At 35.7% G+C, this 20391-nt stretch overlaps 2 protein-coding genes across 10 annotated transcripts in view; one reads left to right on the top strand and one right to left on the bottom strand.

The window, feature by feature from the left end:
* LOC107263637 (TBC1 domain family member 4) overlaps nt 1–8466 on the top strand; it is a 30586-nt gene extending 22120 nt beyond the window's left edge. For 5 of the 8 annotated variants that reach the window (XM_015731059.2, XM_015731060.2, XM_025080972.1 and 2 more), the window contains 14 exons: nt 548–697; nt 890–1087; nt 1241–1549; nt 1635–1839; nt 1927–2043; nt 2242–2464; nt 2567–2869; nt 2975–3264; nt 3361–3522; nt 3592–3908; nt 4010–4262; nt 4481–4599; nt 4712–4936; nt 5026–5955. In XM_015731059.2, the coding sequence (XP_015586545.1) occupies nt 548–697; nt 890–1087; nt 1241–1549; nt 1635–1839; nt 1927–2043; nt 2242–2464; nt 2567–2869; nt 2975–3264; nt 3361–3522; nt 3592–3908; nt 4010–4262; nt 4481–4599; nt 4712–4936; nt 5026–5955 (3801 nt within the window). Of the gene's footprint in view, nt 1–547; nt 698–889; nt 1088–1240; nt 1550–1634; nt 1840–1926; nt 2044–2241; nt 2465–2566; nt 2870–2974; nt 3265–3360; nt 3523–3591; nt 3909–4009; nt 4263–4480; nt 4600–4711; nt 4937–5025 lie in introns of all 8 variants that reach the window. The other 3 variants (XM_015731061.2, XM_015731064.2, XM_025080973.1) reach the window with 1 other exon arrangement.
* A 2214-nt stretch (nt 8467–10680) lies between these two features.
* The window catches only part of LOC107263639, a gene marked incomplete at its 5' end in the record, with an annotated part of 118119 nt that continues 108408 nt past the window's right edge, over nt 10681–20391 (bottom strand). Inside the window, 9 exon segments of one of the 2 annotated variants that reach the window (XM_015731067.2) lie at nt 10681–12230; nt 12343–12594; nt 12756–13013; nt 13130–13204; nt 13893–13960; nt 14055–14286; nt 14407–14537; nt 15035–15143; nt 17447–17707. In XM_015731067.2, coding sequence (XP_015586553.1) covers nt 12112–12230; nt 12343–12594; nt 12756–13013; nt 13130–13204; nt 13893–13960; nt 14055–14286; nt 14407–14537; nt 15035–15143; nt 17447–17707 — 1505 coding nt within the window. 2 annotated transcript variants of the gene reach the window in all.

Below are 20391 nucleotides of genomic sequence, written 5' to 3'. Positions count from 1 at the left end.
TACTACTTTTATTATAATATAATCCCTTAGACTTGACATTTGACTCTTCGATCGAGTGTATATAAACCTAAAACGTAAAATGATGCATTATATTTTCTATTTGTATTACTCAAAAATATGCGAATTCATTTTCAAATGTATGTTTGCAGTTATAAAATTTATACCTTTCGCGCATGCAAATATATATAATAATATATGGAATATAATAATGAAGTACTATACTCTCCTCAATATTGTATGAAAAGATCATCGTAACACTCGGTGTTCGAATTGGGCATTTATGAAGAGTAGAATTGATAACAAAGTAAATGATCTTTTGAAGACACGTCGTGTTTCGATTTATAACTCAATTGAATGATCGAAGAAATGCAAAACAATACATTGAAGTTAGTCTAAATTGTGTAAATAAAATAACATTACGATCCCAAAAGATGTTTCAATTGTAGTGTATTTCGAAATACTTGAAAAATTCGCTATAGAAAATCGATTAATTTGTTATTATACTACAATAGTTTTAGGACGATTCTGATGGCTTCTATTTTTGCAGGTGCAAGAGCTTTTTAACGCCATGAAGGAACAATCTTTGTCGTCCAGGATAGAGAAGGACAAAGACCTTCCTCAGAGGTCACAGAGCAGCGCAGCAACCTTAACTACCATCGGTGCTGATATATCACCTAGTTCTTCTCACTTTTTCGAGGTAATTTTTATTATTTCATTATTCCTACTAATATAATTTGGCATTTTTATATTATTCGTCTAAATCGTATAAATATTATTCTATTTATATTTACTTCACTCATATTAGATTATATATTTAGGTTTTGATTAGAATTCAATAATTCAGTAGCCACATTACAGCTATTAATTTCCTTTATTGTGTTTAATCTAGGTGCTTTACGTTGGAAAAATTAAGGTACCGTACAAGAAAGTACCTGAATCCTTTATCGATGACACTCTTATAAAGTTTCGAACCCACGAATTGGAGAAGACGAAATCTTCGGAATCCAATCTGGTTACTGAATGTCAACGACTGCAAAGACAAGCCAGCATGAAGTTTACGACGTTAAACATCCGAAGGGACAGCCAGGTAATTTCAATTGTTTGTTCTTATTTCTTAATTAATTTACATTCGTTTTTAAAGTCATTTTGTAACGAAGTACGTTTCATTATTTTAGTTTTATTTTGATATATTATTACGACTAATTTTAAGTTTCGCAGCAATTCATTCTTCATGTTTTAGGATTCGAGTGCCAGTGACTTGGGAAGCATAGAAAATATATCGGGCAGTGGTATATTATCGCCAACAAGTCCACTAGCTAATTCCACAACTTTGGGAGGCTCTGTGGAAACTTTACAACCGACCGCTATTAATCCTTCAGAGAATGTTGAACAAGAGAGTAATCAAGTGCCAAAGAGAACTAGTAATCCTAAAATTCCGTCACCTGAAATGATGCGAAATAGAGCAGCATCGACAGGCAACGTTTTAACTGCTAGAAGAGATTCCTCTGTAAAAGCAAGCGATGAGCATAATCGTACGATGCTCTTTCAGGTTTGTAAAAAGGCATACAATTATTTGTATTATATACATAAATTATTATAGGAAATGTTTTATTCCCAATAGTATATTCTTTCAGGTGGGCAGACACGATTTAAGATTGATCAGTCCAGACAGGAAGCAAGTTTTGCTACATAAACAATTACGGGATGTAGCGAGTTGCGTTCACGGTATTAAAAATCCTGAATACTTTGGTTTTATCTGCAGAGAAATTGGTGTTGAGTGTTACATTGGATATGTTTTCAAATGCCAATCTGAATCTGTTGCGGATGATCTAGTTGGTGGTAATTATTACACTGTAGTTCAATAATTTTCTTATTGTTAGAATTTGAATTTTAGCAGTGTCTCATTTTGATCTTTTTTACATGCAGCGATAACTCAAGCATTTGTTGCAACATGTAACAGTTCGAGAAAAGAGAGGCATCCAGTATTTTCATGTGACCATTGTCCTATGGTCTGGTACAACAAGTTGTGCCAAGAAATTGATGGTATGTCCTTACGTTATTGCAGAATAATATTATAACTTATTTTGGATTATGAATATTTATTCTTATATTTTTCAATAGCATATTTTCTACATTGTTACGTTCAATGTGTATAACAATATATGTATCGTTTCACTGAAAGCTTATTAGGTTTTCTTTATTATTGTTTTTTTACAAATGATGTTATATCTTATTTTTTAGGACAAAATGATAAAAAGACACAAAATATTATTTTTTCACGAATGGAAATGTTACCGGAAGACGAGCAGGAAATTGTTGTGACAAAATATAAAGGTGCTGAGGCAGCAGGTGGCTCAAGCACTGGAACGAATTTACGGGAGCAAAACCAATTTTTAATGATGTTGCTGCGTGCACATTGTGAATCTAAACAAGCTAGACACGTTCACGACACAGCTGAAAATCGGTGAGTATTTGAAAAAAGTAATTTGGTACACCAGTATGTATTATACAAATTCATTCAGCAGTCATTTTAGCACCCATTGCAAAATTCGTTGTATTTCTTCAGGAGTGAATTTCTCAACCAGTATTTAAGCGTTGGCGTAGGGAGCACAATATTTATGAAAGCGAAACGTTCTCTAACGAATAGTTTCGATCATTTAATGAAAAGGAAAGGATCACGTGATGATTTTGGATTAGGATCTCAATTAAACTCCTCAATTGTCAAAGACGGTAGCCAAAGTCCCGTGGGGTCTGGTCCCTCTTCAATAGTAGACACTACACCTGAATCTGGTAGGCCACGATCATTGAGGGTTTCTCCGGAGCAACAATTAAATGTAAATACAGGACCAAAGAGCCCCATGATGGACATGTAAGTTACGGCATAATTAAATGTAAAATAAAGTAGTATTTCTATCAATTTCAACTGTTGCAGAATGAGATAATTAACATATATTTTCTTTATCGATATTGATAGATTCCTCAAAGTAGGTAACTCACCGAAAGTTTCACCTACTGAATCTGAAAAAAATAATAGACTGCAATCTAGTGGTTCCTGGAGACAAGCGATTTTAAATCGCGTCGTAACGCCTGGTAAAGATCAGGAAATTAAAGGGAATGATAGTCCTGGCGGTAATAGTATCAATAAAAATAATGAAATGGTTTCGACACGAAGAACGAAGGAAGAGTTAAGGGAATTATGGAAAAAGGCAATTAATCAACAGTTGATACTTATCAGGATGGAAAAGGAGAACGCCAGGCTGAGAGGTAATTGAAAATCATTTTAATTGTATTAAATTAATACTAATATGTTTTGCCATCAATTTCTTACGGGTTCAATTGAGCAATAATTTTGTATCGCAGAACGTCAAGAGGAAGCGACAGTAAAGAGGATAAAATTGGAATACGATGAATTAAGTAGTTGCGCACGAGAATTAGTGGAGGTATGGGATCTGCTGGTCAGTAAAGAATCAAGAATATCAACAAAGTGCGATAATCAAATGCTCTTGCAAGCCATTAAGCAAGGTAATGGTCTCTAGCGAATTAAGTATAATTTTGTTATTAAATAATGTAATTCTTTTATTATTAATATAGGTGTTCCAAGAGGAAAGCGGGGCGATGTTTGGCAATTCCTGGCTGAACAATTTTGCCTTAAGCAACCTCCGATAGATACACGCGACTTTCCGAACTATAATGTGCCCTACGATCTTCTTTTGAAGCAACTTACTTCCCAGCAACACGCGATTCTTATTGACCTGGGACGTACATTCCCCAACCATCCATACTTCAGCTCACCTTTGGGACCTGGCCAATTAGCACTCTTCAATCTACTCAAGGCGTACTCGCTCTTGGATCATGAAGTCGGCTACTGCCAGGGTCTCAGCTTTGTAGCTGGAGTTCTTCTTTTACATGTAATTACATTAATATATTTCTCTGGAGAATACCTCGTTTTAGTTTTGAAGACTAATGAAAATTATGAAACTTGTTTTTCATTAATTTTCTTTCCTTCTAGATGACAGAAGACCAAGCATTCTTTCTTTTACGTCATTTAATGTTCAGACGTGGTCTACGAAAATTATATTTGCCGGATATGGCGGCACTACAACTCCACTTATATCAACTATCCAGGTTGTTACATGATCGGTTGCCAGCTGTCTATAACCATTTTGATAAACATGAAGTTTCGCCGACTTTATACGCAGCACCGTGGCTGCTGACGTTATTTGCTAGTCAGTTTCCACTAGGATTTGTAACTAGGGTTTTTGGTATGTATTGTTTTGTATAAATATGTAAATATATCTTAACTAGAACTCTGGTATTGTCTAATAACAATTTTCTGAACCACTAGTAATAATACTTTGATTACCATTTTCTGATTGAATTATGACTAATTGAACATGAAGAGGCCTTAATAAGGCCTTAAACAGTTGAACTTAATTATTGACAAACTCAGTATCTCATTAATTTTTGTTTGTTTGTACAGATCTTCTTTTCCTTGAAAGTTCAGAAGTCATCTTTCGTGTGGCAATGGGCTTAATGGAAGAACATCAAGATCAACTGCTTTGTTGCGATAGTTTTGAAGAAATCATGGAATATCTGAAAGTAAGATTCGTTAGCAATGTAAATTAAGACATGATTTTGCGAAGAAAATATTTACATATTTTTTTTCTATATGAATCTTTTATAAATCAGTACAAAAATATATTTTATTTAGGTTCGAGTACCAGCAGTTGATAAGATGATTTTAGAACGAGTAATGAAGCGAGTCTTCTATCCAGACATGGAGATGGCAAAACAATTAAATGAATATAGAGTTGAGTACCAAGTATTGCAAGAGGAAATGCTTTCAGTGAAGCCTCAAATAGAAACATTAGAAAAACTCGAATTGGTAAATAAGCAGCTGACCCAGCAGAATGCCCATTTGAACGAACAGCTCGAGGTACGTCCATTGAAATTTACAGAAACCCATCTTCTGTAAAATTTAATATTTGTATATTCAAATTGTCATATGGAATCTCTTTGCCACAGATTGCTATGAGCAACTTGCACCGTCTGGAAACTACTCGTTCTCTACATCAATCGAACGTTCACAAGCTTGAATCACAAAACCGTAGCTTGGAAGTGACTGTAGCAACATTAGGTGCCTTTATTCAACAATTAGTTGAGACTCGTTCTGATATTGACATGCCTGGCGATGTACGTCGAATAATTGCCCAATTGGGAGTCGCCGAGAAACGTCGCAACACCAACGTCAGATCTTATCCCCTTAAAGTTATTGAAGACAATAACAACAAGTACGAGCCGATGAAGAGTAATTCGACGGGCAAGGACTCGCAGAAACTCTTAAAGAGTAACAGCTCCGTCGACACTCCGTATCCTTTGAAATCTGCGTTGAGCCAGCCAAATCTGGGTACTCGATTGGAAAAGGTTTCTTCGTTCTTTGCAAATTCGCACAATCATATACGGCAACAGCGGGCACAAATGGCTGCACTTAGAGGTGAAACGAAAGATGAGGAAGGAAACATCAATAATAATGATGAGAATGATCCAAAAACTGTTAATATTGATATTCAAATAACTGATACAATTAACACAGTACCAAATGGTATTATGCAGAATGATGGAAATTTGAAGATCGAACCGACTGGGTTAGAGAAGTCTATTTCATTGCCATTGTCTAATGCGAAAATCAAGTTAAAACCGTCAAAATCTGCGTATGAGCTAGGATACGTTAGGAAAGTTCCCACTACTAAATTGGAAGATACATCTGGCGACTCTTTGAGTAATTTGACAGGGACTATACATCCTTTAGATACTTGTAGCGATGTCAATTTCAAATACGGCGGTACCACTAAATTGAAATCCATAAAGCCAGTTAGAGTGCCAGGTCCAAATGGACAGGGTGATAATTTAAACAAAGAGATTGAAGGTCAAAATCCAGAAATTTTCACGAGATAACAATTGTTGCTTGTTACCATACAGGAGGAGAATTTAATATAAGACATTTTCCAGACAAAATGCATAAGCGAGATTAATGATTATTTTGGTTGATACATAGGTTTTAATACTACTTATTGTACTTGATTCGTTGATATTTGCAATCTCTTTTTCAGATGGCCTCAGTATATTAAACATTTAATTGAAGATTTCAGCCTTTTTTTTCTAAACTTTCTGTACACTTAAATACCCATCGACATATAGTACAAATGGTATCGCGTGTAACGTATATGTACTTATACATATAAGAAAATTTTGGTATATTATATAGTGTAAACGGTTGAAAATGAGTCAATACACGCAGTCTTTCAAAGCTCATTAGAGAGAGATCTTGACATATTCATCTCCTTCCTATGTAGGTTATTAACAATATTTTTGTAATTTTAGTATAATGACTTCATCGTATACACTGACTAAATACACATATTTATTAACTAAATCTATTGTGTTTGTTACCACCATTTATGAACATGCAATTCGTATTTTTTTAAATATTCATAAATGTATATGCACTCAAGTATGATCCAATAATTGACTTCATGTTTCAAGATAAACAAAATTATACAACCCTTAAAAAACAAGAAAGAAATGTCATTAATCTCGCTCATATGTATATGTATCAACTGTTACCAGTAGGGAAGTAATCATATCTTTGAATCTTTATGAAATTTGAAACAACAATTTAAGTGTCCACAATTTAGACATTGGACGGTTGCATAACTGCCAACTTTTGATAACCCATGGAATTAGTTCGTACGTAATATATGTTAAAATAGAAAAGAAACTTAACGATTATGTACTTAAAATTGATACAAATAGAAACAAATATCAAATATAGTATAATTAAATACTTAACAACAATTAAATCTTTGGGTTACTTATAAGAAATTTTTCGTTGGCTTGTAGTGAACAATTTGGATGATAAATGACTATGTTTGACAGAAACACCACTGAGAGTGTAAACACATTTGGTCGGTCAAATATCACAATTGGTGCAAGGTTTACGATCAAATGACCAAAACAAACGGTATTTGCTCCCTCAGTGGTACTTCTGCTAAACACAAGCCAATGTTATGTCATGGACACCCAAATGCATAATTCAATTGCCTCTTTTGTTATATTTATTTTGGATTATGACCAGACGAATGAAACATTTACTATTATAACGATGTATCTGAAGTACATAATGAATGACAGAATGTTATGTGACATCCAATAAATGAATTTGTGAGTAGACCTCCAATTAGTCTAATTATGGACGAGTCACGAGATTGTTGTCTATTCAAAACGAGAATTATAGCGTGTATACCGTTTCACTAGACGTAGCCTTGATTTCTCTATTTTACTAACAGTAAGGAAAATGTCGGATACCGTAACTTCTTAATGAATATTTATAAAGAAGCGGTAAAGTCGATGAAACAATTAATATATTTTGTAGTACATACTTAGATTTTTACTGTCCAGCCAATAGTAAATAACTGATAAATATTTACGTCTAAATACTTAGAATTACCAAGAAAGATTGAAATAAAAATAAAAGTGGTTAGAGTCGATCAAAGAAGAAAGCAAATATAATAACGTCCTATTAGATCCTTGTTAGAAACTCGTGATCTTCGTATTGCCTCTTTAGTGATTGTATATATAATGTGATTTACAGAGATAACTTGATTCGCGTTACACTTGATTTGACTATTACAATTATTTTGAAGAATGTTTGGAATCAGGGATTTCTCTATCTCGGACTTTGTTTCTTGATTTGTTGAGCAATTCTATGGATGGAGTATTATTGTTTTTCTCAAATATTTCAAGTTTTATCTGAATCCGTAAAAACTTTATGTGATCTTATGCGACGTATTTCCAACACTATGTTTTAACACACATGAAGAGTTCAGTGTTTTGAAATTATGCGATTAATTTTTATTTTCATATTGGTAAACACAGTCGACGTTATTAAACTGTATATATTGATTTCCCTATCCTACACTATTGACGCGTTTAACGTGATTGCAATTTTTGAGTTCACCTTAATCTTGTTTAAGTAAAATTTGAAATATCAAATATCTCACCTCGTGATAATACAGTAGTGAATAATTCTAGCGGTAGATAGTAGACACACAGTAAGACGTTGTTCGGAAGGAAGGATTTTCAGTTACTTCTCAAGTATATATTTTTCTATTTTACTTTATCTCAGCTTGAAATATCTTTATTTTTAATGTGATATAAAACCGAATGTACCTATTACTTAAACCCTGTCCCAAATGGATGGTAAAACTTTATCGTTTCAATTGCACGTAAATACAAGATGTCCTGTTCATATGTTGTTGCACTCTTTTGCTCCCATATAATTTGCACTTCTTACAAGTGTTTTTCATGATACAGCAATGAACTTTATTCCTTATGTAACATCTTCGTTTTTATATAATGTAAATGCAGAGAAGATATAAAATATACGAATATGAAAAACCATAATAATTTCTACTTGTATTGGCATTCTAAATCCTTGAATCCTTTCACTAGACAAAGTCATATGTGATTTGTAATTGAACATCAGAACTGTTCAATTATGCCTATATGCATCCTCGATACACATATTTTTGAAGGTATATTACTATAATGGCAAAAAAATATATAGACAATTTCTTTTCAATATATATATATTTCGTATTCAAAATATAATAATGAACATTACACATGATGCTAGCTCATACCGTGACAGTCAGCGTTGACTGGCTCACTTACAGTGATACTGTGTAATAAACTAGTTGAACGGCTAGCGTCTGGAAAAGGCAGATATGAGATCGAATAGAGATACAAAAGGCTATTGGGCGACCTTTGCGTTAGCTTGTAAAAAGAGAAGCAAGCGCAAAGAGTCGCACGACACAAAGGCTGTGTGTGTAGTAGTAGTAGTATTAATCGGGGGGTCGTTGTATTACGGTCGTCCAACTTGTTTCTCGCGTAGCTCAAAAATACAAACACACTGAGTTACTATTAAAAAATTGAATTTCCCATTATCGGTTAAAATTCATTACAAACATCCATTAACGCACACCGCAGTAAGTGAAGTAAATCATTCAGTGCTGTAATGAGATTTTTATCAGAGTGTCATATATCGGCCATTCACGCTTTAATCATTAAAATTAATGATAACCGAATGGATGTTGTATCTGCTTGTTACTAGACGTTAGCTTCAGCGTTTCTTAGGTCTTACGTGTACCGTAGTATCATACATAGTCATACTTTAATTACATATTTATGTCCAACCAAATAATGTAGGCAAGCAGAAGCCCACACAGAAGTTTTTTCCCCCATTTTCTTAAGCCCCAAAACCCCTAGGATAATGAATTAATATTCGTTATTATACAATGGCAAGAAAAACAACACACAAACTGCCTTACGTACTAATATTTATAATAATTACGTAATCATCACAGTGATAAACGAAAAAAAAATATATATATACTTCTTGTTCAGTTTAATTTTTAGAGTTCAATAAACAATTAATCACTTCTCGAAGAGCGTCTTTCAGTGGCACTATACACACAACTTGCTTTATACACATTTCTTTCTTGCACAATCCAGTTTCGTTACCTGCTCTTATTTACTAAACAGGTTATTTTTAGCTGTATTAAAATTATTTTGCGTTATGCCTGTTATCCGGTATTCCAAGATTTACAATGTGACGTAATTTTGAGGAGTAGAAATATATTAAGCACGGTACATATTTAGATTCTCTGGTAGTATCTATGTATTGTACAATATTAGTAGCTACAAATTCAGAGGACTCTGATACATTGTAAGCCATAAGGTGTTGGCCCCTTGAAGTGAAACCTGATGTCAGATGACGACCAAACAGGAACAATGATGTCAAATTAATGTGATTGCCAATAGCACGCATCATTTTTCCTTAATGATATTCATCTATATATCAATATTACACCACTTGCAAAATGGCAATGAATATTAATTTTGGGAGGATCGAGAATACAGATTTTTTAATGTAATTTCATCTTCTAATGACCTGATCTTGACTTTAACGCGAACTGACAAACACGTTGCAAAATCCGGAATACAGAGCAATGACAAAAGGATGTCTAATATGTACAGTAAAAAATTGTTCATAATTTATCGTTACTATGCTTTTCCTTTTCTTTTGGTTGTGCTGCTTTGTATTTATATACGAGAAATACCACAGAGCTACGGGAAACGCGTGAACAAATTCCTTTTGAGTTGCGCAATTAATTTATTAGTCGCCAGTATTAATGCGTTGTTGCGCCGTTCTCGAGATATGTTCAACATCTTCGGCACGTAAGAATAATTGTTGTATAGTTTTTGTTCTGTTTCTATGCGAGCAATGTGACTCGACAACCAAAAGTCCTTTCTTGTTAATTTGTACTCAATTTGGCATTGTTAATAATTATATCTGATAAAAACAATATTAATCTTTTATATTGGATTTCAGTTTGAGAATAAATGAATGAGGAGGCACTGATCAATGGATGTTTTCATCGGAGTTATTCAATGCCTATAGGATTATCGCATGAAATTATCGGCATGTCTAATTTTTTAAGGAATTCTTTCCACTTAGATCGTCATTATATATAAATTATTTTGCAGCGCACATGTAGCGTGATTTAATTGCGCGCATTTAATGGACATCGCGCATCTTATAAATCTTGCAGTATTATGTTCTGCGTTCTAAACGTGAAGAAGTTTAGGCCTCCATTTATTATCAACTACTTTTTTCGTCCTCTGAATAATTTTGAATACGCCAGTGACGAGTTAAGAGTTTCCCCATTTGTCGAAATTTCGAAAATATAGTGCATCTGAATATATTCGTAAGAGGAGACCCGTTTCGCGTTGAGATCCATTAACTCTATGGTAGAAACGTAAAGCAGCATACTTTATAAGTACAGTAGACTTTTGAAAATTATCTAAAAAGACCGTACAGGCCAATCTTATAACTCTGCCAATAAGCCACAGGCTCCTTGGCGAATTTAAAAATTCGAATCTCCAAGAATATCTTGAATTGAGAATTCAATTCGCAAGAACGCGTGCCTCGATTTTGCACGTTTAGCAGCCACAAACGCGATTAGGCAGCATATACAATTTACCTTTGAAAAACAGTCTTTATACAATATTTAAATTATTATATACAGATATGCAACTAGCTAAAGAATAAAAATTGGTTTTCTTTTTATCTGTCGTTATAGTTAATCGACTTATCCGTTAAACTTAACTAGCCTTAAAATTAGACTTTAGTTCAATTTTCACTCGTGATTAACCAGTTGAAATCTTCATTACTTATACCCTGATCATATTTACAGCGGCTTGGCGATTAAATACACACCGATTTCAATATCTAAATCTTTAGAACTGGTCGCGTTCAGAGACTGTTGCTGCGTGCTTTTACGGCGTGCATGGCTTTTGCTTTCCGTATATATGTCTCGCAAGGCACAATGATTGCGCCATTACAATTGCACAATTACTTTGCTAGCAAAGGATATCGTATGCTACTCGTGATACGTATTCACGAAAACTACAATTCATCGACAACAAGCCAACCAATTATAAAACTAACGAAAAATCGTCAACTTATAAAAGATATAAAAATATAAAATGCGTACCAGTATACTATATTGTTGAATGACACGCAGACTCGGAGCGTTGCCGTTCTAAGTGTAAATGCAGATAATAATCATAACGACGGGGAAGAACAGTAACAGAATAAGAAGTACAAACCATAGAAATTTGAGCTCAGTAAGATATAGCCAAGCAACAGCCTGTGACGCTATCTCTTTTCTAGTTAAGAACGGCACGCTATTGGACTTGAATTTGACGCTTGTCCGTTCACAGTATTTCGTTACACAATAACAATAATGATTTTGACTTGATTGACATCATATTTTCACCAAGATAGAGTATTATATTAGTATCAATAGAGGCGCTGATCTTTACTATAATATAAATACTGTTGACCACTCAGCCCAATAGTCGCACAATCTGGCTATCCACGTAGTCGCATAATATTTCCATGTAACTGTGTACGTGTACGAGTGTGTAATTGTGTATTTCGTATAATTAAGTGTAGGAAATAGTGCTTAAAATCGTCGCCACACATCATCTTGAAAGTAATGTACAAAGTAACGCAGCTCCTGCGGACAAGACCAGCGAGACCCTTGATAAGGATGACGAGGATGCTGCGCTCGATGCTGCCTTCGTTAAGTCCTCGCAGACTCCTAAATGACAAAAACCAATAGCTTCATGAACAATAGTGCTTCTGAGATGTACGAGGTGCATGCTCTGGAAGCATGTTAAAGATCGGCCGAGCAAGAAGCAAAATATATTTACCTTGACTAGTGAGTCCGTAAGTCCACTGATCGGTCGTATCTCTCTGGCAAGTAGAAGCTGGTTTCGACAGCCATAATTCTTGTTCACGTTGTTCTAGTCTACCACCTCTTCCCGACAATTTGTCTATGGCATCCGCCATGCGCATGGAGAAGCAAAACAATGAGCTAAAGCCTGTCGTGAGCTCGCTACTCCTTTGCGATACGACCGTGTACCAAGTCCCTTTCTCTTCCCAGCTGGCGTGACAGTAATAGGCTGAAAGTGCATTGATCGTTATTTGCTTTGCGTTACATTGATATACCAGATATTGCTAACATGTACTTTATACCAGTCTAGCAATATTTAGTAGTTTATCGTACGGTCATAATAAAGTAGAAAATATTTATAGTCAATTTACTTTATGTATTAGCTCTTACCTAATTCCTTACGCTTACAAGTATTGGCAATAATCATTTCATTTTGGGTCGTCGAACTGCAACCGATTTGAATATCCGTATTTTTACAATCTTCTTCTTCTTCGTTGTCTTCTTGCCACATCCTTCGCTCTGCAGCTCTTGAAGTTTTGGCACTACGCCGCTGTCGTCTTGATAATTTCGGCAATGTGTGCGTGGATACAAAATCGAGACTTGTGTATCGTCCTGGATAAGGACACTTTCTTTGATGAAGTATCGATGCTGTAAATTTTTCATTTAGTTTATAAATGAGGAATTTCATTTTCATATTAAAGTTTGTTTTAATCGGTAAAAGATCTATCGATTTCGACATTTTACCGAATGGATAGTGTACTCACTTATCAATGTTGTGTATGGCATATTTGATGGATTTAACAATGTACAAGCTTCTTCCGGCATAATCGCTTTTTGATCTGTAATAACAACATAATGATTTAACCATGAACGGGTCTTATTCGAAATATCGTTCAATTGAAGATACGATTCATGAGTAATCAAACGTGCACAGGCGAGGACATCAGACGCGAAAGGAGCTTGATGAATTCAAATTTTTTTTCCTCTTTTGATATGATAATAAAACTAGATTCGCCTCATCGAATTATGTCAGACACTGTAATTCAAAGAAGGCTGTTGAAAAATGAAAGTTGTGTACTGGCAAGCCTTTAAGACTTTTTAATATGAAAAGGAAGAATTGTTTCTTTTGAGACGTCATTGTCGAGGAATTGAGTCTTTTCAGTTTTGAATAAAGTTGGCGTAGCATTCTTCTCTCTTGAGGAAGAATAATAGAGAATAATAGTTGAAAATTTCCTCTCGCTTCTGACGTCCCTGCTTCGTGTACAAGTGAACATGCAAGTACTGAATAGCATTTTCATGGGTTTTTCCTAATTAGAAGAGTTTTCGCGCACTCGTTTTTGCAAATGGAAAAGGAAACTTAATTCAAGTTTTTACACTACATATACAGCTTACAATACGTAGGCATTATAAATGGACTTGGAGCGTTTGCAATTATGAATTGATATATCTTATTATGATTAAATGATTACAATAATTTTTTAATTAACTTCACATTTCTTTAATTGAAATGAGTTTCGAATTACTTACTAGACTGTTGTATTTCAATGACATGTCCATCTCTTCTGTGGAAAATCATGCAGACATAACCACTGTCGCTATAAATAAAAACAATGGCCTTGTTGTAAAATTGTCAATTATTCAAATAAGTTGGTCCTAATGTAATTTAGAAATGGAAAAAATTTGACTTACCATCCGCTAGTAATGTGAGCTACAAGCATCACCTTGGGTGCTTGGACATCATTGAGGTAAGATTTTTCCAAATTGTGACAAACAATTTTTTCCTCATTGTTGTCCTGAGAATTGATTTTAAGAGTAGCATTTCTACTAGTAAAATGATAAGTCCTGGTACCATCCAAAGAGTGCCAGTCGTGATGCTGAGTTACCCAGGATGGATATTTGCATCTGCTGTGCTCTTTATCGACTTGAGAAGAAATAAAAGAAAATAAAGCACATTAAATATAGTATCAGGGAGCAAGAGTCGGAGTTTAATAGTTTCCTGACTTTTTTTATTTATATTTCCTTTTTATTAAACGACTAGTACCTTTTGTGAGTTTGATGGTTCTGGAGCCTTCGGAAACCGAGGTTAGGCCATTACAAGTAGGATCTCCTGATTGTGCAAGTTCATAGACAACTTTTCCCTGATGGTGGGTCGTCTTCTCGTACAAGAAGCATCTATAAATTTATAAAACGGTTACGTCTAAGACTGTATAACAATAATCTGCAAGCGCTGTGAGCTTTTGCATGACCTTTTACGCAATCACTAACTATAAGAATTGACGATTACTATATTATGTATTTACGAAATATTCATAAAATTATTTAATACTGAATTTCACCACGAAGGGAGAAACTTGACTAATTAATAAATATTGCAAGTCGACAATTATCACATTTATCACGAACTTTACGCTCCCAGTAATCTGACTAATTGCAGTACCACCCCCTTTCTCTGCTTACTGCTTCTAATTCACTTTGTCATTGTCTTGCATCCGTGTTATCTAATTACTATTAATTTACTTCATCTCGTGAATTGATGGCAGCATGACAACAAGTAAGTTCAACCATCTCCGTATATATCTTTAATACCTATTTCCTGAAATTTATTCTTGTACCAAATAATTTGTATCTGTGCACTATATAAAATAATAATCGTTCACGCGTCAACATACCTGTAGGTTTCTTCGTTTCCCAGTACACTTCTGTCAAAAAGCTTTATAGTTCCCACAAAGTATTTATTTCGTCCGTCCTTCCACGTTGCCAGGCATTGTAGTTCTTCAGCTATACAAAAGAAGCAATGAATGTACATTGTAACGGTTCGGATCAGCTGAGTATCTTTAATTATAATTAATCGGCCAACAAGACGATTCAATGGCTTCCAATACCGAGACGATAAGTGAGTAGTTGACGGAAGACAGAAAAGTGAAAAAAGCAACATTTCAGGAAAAAATCCTGTCAGGCGTCAACGCGGCGTAAAAGAATGATAATTGAATTACTTTTATAATCTGTTTAGTGGCTTCGATCCGATCCGCCCATCTGCACGTTGTTTTATTAAGCTACAATCCACAGAAGCCCTTCGTTGCCCTCGGGCGCTTCCCTTTCAAGCCTACGGCTACTTTTCCTTTCGGTTAAACGAATAATTTCATCGAAGCTCTGCTCTTCTCGTTTCTTCCTTGCTCGCCCACGTACTTAAAATCACGACTTGGCACGATGATTTAACGTAACCGCGTAACTACGATTTGCATAAATCAGGAGATCGCTTCGTATAAATTTTATCTGCAGAACTTACTCCGCTACCTTTTTCATCTTTCCCTCGATCATTCGCTCTCCGAGTCTTTTCCATTGCGCTGTAGGGTAACGAGACAATCGTTTAAACTGAATGCCGATCGTCTAATATCGAGAGTTGAAAGCGAGTTATTAGATATTTTACTATCTGTACTATTCCGGAATGCCAACCGTGAACGTAGAGTTTACAGCTACGCAGTAACCGATAAAGCCGTGATACGTACGTTTACGACTAATCTCACGCTTTGAATACCATTTTTACGGGATTTTCGATCATAAAAACACAATTTTTGTGGATTTTATCCCATGAGGATCCTTTGCCAAAAATAATGAGATATTCAATTTTAACCAGAGTTCAGGTATTGCACTTCAGAAAGGTTTCTGGTTTAGATACTTCGTATCGTGATAATTAAAAAATTTGCATTTACTACGTTTACACGCCGGTTCATTTAGTTCCGATCTAAAGAAATCGATCGATTCCAAATATTCCTAAGAAGTATAAATCTCCGTGATTTGTCATTTACTTTGTATCTTGTACTTTGTACGCGTAAACGTGGTCATTGATAACGTTTAAACCCCAGTTTCACTCTGTCTCGTTTCACTCTATCCCTCGTCCATGCTATGCGACCGTCTATCACGTCACTCGTTTTAACCATTATATCTCAAATTTGAGAACCCCTATCGTCTATGGCCTCTATTAATTTGGGGTTTAATCCCCTTTAACCGTAAATGTTACTCGTATGATTTTATGAGCTTCCAGTTCTCTCCACAAAGCACTCATACGAACTCAGCTATAGGCACTTCATACGTTTTCCCTCGTCCAACGCCTCTTCCTCACAGTAGTTTCGTTCTATGAAATAGGCTTTACCCTTCTACACTCGTATCATACATTATCGTTCCTATATGTATTCCAGTCTTTTACCCAACAGTCCGCAGCAGCTGTAAACCTCAGTGAATTCAAACTTACTTGCATATCCTGCTTGATTATTTTACTTGTACATTTTTGTCCCGACCCAATGAATAGATATTACCAAAATTTCTAATTCAAGCATAATTTGACATTGAATAATATATTGCAACGATGCTTGTACAAACTAACATGACTGTACAGAGAATACAGATCGTAGTAGACGTGCATGACTCGAATAAATCGAGTGATCCCTGAAAGGTTGAGCGCCCCTTCTTCGCGATTCACATTAACGAAGTACACCCGGTATAGTAAATCCGGCATGGAGTCCTTTGACTTTATACCATGGCAATAAGAAGAGTTTATAAGCGTACACGCGGCGTCCATCTACTGGATCCTATATAATTCGTACGTAACAAACAGAAGGATATCTCCGTATAGCGTAGGTCGACTAACTTGATGGCCCCCCTAAAACCCTACGTAATGGAATAGAATTCTGCTTACGTCATCGTGTCAGTACTATTTTAGTGTCACTTTCATCTTGCGTCGGAACACATTCGCCAACAACCTTCAACTTTTAGTTCAATACGTAGTACGACAATCTTAAGATATATTTTTCTGTACTTCTACACGTGTCATATGTAATTGAAAATTACGAATTTCACGTATTTACCTAATTGAACTAGTCGCGCGGAGACTCGCATAGCAATTACGCTGCATATTGGTTTATCCTTTACATTTTGTATATTTAATAAAATTTTTCTCTTTGCACCTTATCTGTGCAGCATTTCTATTGCAGTTCCTTATGGCACGGAAAGAGCACCCTTTATATAAAGTAAAAGGTCATTACTGAACAATCGACAAAAATGTCAATACTTATTAATGTACTTACTGTTGCTTTCCGTTCCAGCGATGTCAGGACATGCCTGATACTTAAATAGAAGTCTGCTCTCGTCCGTACAACTTTCAGCTTGGCTGATGGGGGTGGAGCACTCGCCAGATCCTCGGTTATAAGAGAACGTAAAGGATGCTCCAGAGAATGGGCAGGGAATAGGCTTTGCGCCTAGTCGGAACATAGAGTAGAGTACATCGTCGGAACCGATGGCTGCGCACATTTTCTCAAGACTCAATAATTCCTGTACGCACCAGCCTGCTGAAAAATAAAAGATATGCAGATTCGTAAGTAAAGGCTGAAAGTTGGTGCTGATTTTGATAAGAAAAAAAAAAAAGTTTTAAAGATGCATGAAAAATAATAAAAATGAAAATGGGCGGGTATTGAACCATGAACAGAAATCCAAGAGTAAATGGCATGGGGGGGGGGAAAGAGAAATGGGGAAAGAAAGGAAAAGTACATATATATTATATATATATATATATATATGTTGGTATAAGAGTAAGAATTGATCGTCCCTTGGCCATGAAAGGAGTGGCGTGCGCGTAGCTCTTTGATAATTTATGCATTTCAGGATAATCTCTCTATGAAAGATAGGAGTTGGCTGCTCGAGATGCTCGAGGTGCTCGAGCTTCTCGAGCTCCTCGAGATAGAAGGGTTCCCACTCTGCTACCCTTTAAAGTAAGGGAGACGAGCAAGGGGAGCGAAGCACGTACCACGTAGGACAGGACCGAGAGCAGAGAGGCAGGACTCGAGATCGTTATAAGAGCAGCATGCCTCAACTAGGTTATGAGAAAGCTTAACGCTAATAAGAAATTAGTAAAACAAAGACACGACCCTAACAGCCGCCATTTCGTACCTTTTATCTTCTATGATCCAACCCCGGCGCCATTCTTTAGGACCGTTATATATAACACCCGACCTCGCTCATGGATTTTACTAGGGAATTATCCGGGAGTTTCGATCTTATGACTGCCTCCCCCCCTCTCCCCTCTTCCCCCCTCCCTTAATCCTCGAATAGTGATAAAAGCTGTATTTCATCCTATCGCCTAAGGTGACCCGGTAATAAAATTAATATATTAGAAAAGAATTGGAACGAACAGTATAACGGGTGTCGGAAAATTTTACCGCATGTACATGGATATCGTAGATATAATTATATACATGTGTATAGTTTCCAAATATATAATTATATATATACCCTGTATACGTAGGTCAGGGTAATATCGGATCGTGTGAAAATAATTTTTTTAAATTCCATAAATTTACCATCAATAGTAAAATAAAAATTGTATCCCCTTACTCGTGACAGGAATTCATTTGTTTGAGGTGATATGGAAAATAATTTGACTTGTTACAGCCAATAATCTTGCAAATAAAATTTTTAGATTTTGTCCTATTAACGTATATCGGAATATGGAACGCGAGATTTACTAGGCTCTTCATTCTGAAAGATATGAAATGTCTAGAGCAAGCGGAAATGTAAGCCTCAAGTAATTTTAAGGCCCCTCGATGATTTCTCACGCGATGCTGGAGCTCCAACCGGTACATTGCTTAATGCGTGAGCTTAACTATCAAAGCGAACGTCGTTGCGCGAAACATCGTGTCGTTAAGTCGCGTTAACGAACCGTGAGAAAATGCGAAGCACGCAAGATTCTGTCGCCGGTCGGTGCTGCGATGAGAACAAGATCCAGGGCTATGTGCCAAGAGACGACGGAAACTTACGCGATACTGGAAGAAGATAAAACAAAGGACAAGTCGTTTGGAGTATCTGTTGTTATACTAAGTCGAAATAGGGGAAATGCATGAACGCTATGCTTGATATTGGTAAAATTGGTAGGGCAATTGGTAAATGTCTATATACCTATTGCACAATCTGTCATTATGACCAAGACCTTATTCAATAAGCTCAAAATCTCAGGTAAACAATAACATAACCCAATCCTACATTATTTTCACTTCGAGCTGTCGCCATGGTTATTCCAAGAGGAACAGTGGCTCTATTCGCAGTCTTTTGAGATGCAAATGCTAATTGACATGTAAAAGTTAGTGACCTATATCGCCTGCCAGCTTAACCTTACTCGACTCGAAATACAAGTACGGTATATCTATATATACACTGTATTCACATGAAGAATAAAGCTTCAATTACTTTACTTCTCGCGTATTTTTTTTTTTTTTCATTTTCCGGTTGATTTGAAAATATGCGAGTTTTCTGACGAATCTAGCTAATGTTGAATACATTTTTACTGTTATTGAAAAACTAATGTTTCGCTAAATCTGGATTTATTTGAAGTAATTTTTTTTTATTATTATAAATCATACGTCAGATATACAAGAGTCCCTTTAGGAATAAATTTCATAAACTAAATCCTATTGAATATATTTTTAAGTTTCTTTAACTCGACAAAAAAAATTTTTGTTTCACGGTTATAAATACGATTTTGGTAACCGTACGGGTCTTAACATTGAGAACGATAGGAGCTCTTACTAAAAGGATTTCTGTATTCGTACAGGAAGATTATCCTGGAAGGTATAAATTATCAAGAGATTCCCTGTGTCTGGGCCTAAGCCCTTCACCGTCGACCATCTCTGTTCAACCAATCGGTGATTCCTAAATAAATTTAGGACCCCCCAGGGAATCAACTAATCATCCAGGATTAGGATGCGCTAATGAGAAGGCAAAGGCGATATCACGAAATTCGACACGGGTTTACCTACGGAATACAAGATTCAGGACGGGAAATCTGCATCGGCAACCGATTGGCTTGGACCGACCTGAGAAGCAGCCTAAATTACGAATTACATCATCCATTAAGATTTATTACATCGGGCTTTATTCCCCTTGTAATTTACACAGGGCCAATTGGCAATAATGTCTGAGATGGGAGTGGAAGGATAAAATTTTATTGTGTTCACTCCCCCCCCCCCCCCCCCCCCCCCCC

Source organism: Cephus cinctus, unplaced genomic scaffold, assembly GCF_000341935.2.
Source record: "Cephus cinctus unplaced genomic scaffold, Ccin1 Ccin1_scaffold0160, whole genome shotgun sequence".
Lineage (NCBI taxonomy): Eukaryota > Metazoa > Arthropoda > Insecta > Hymenoptera > Cephidae > Cephus > Cephus cinctus.
This window is presented reverse-complemented; position numbering and strand designations above follow the sequence as displayed.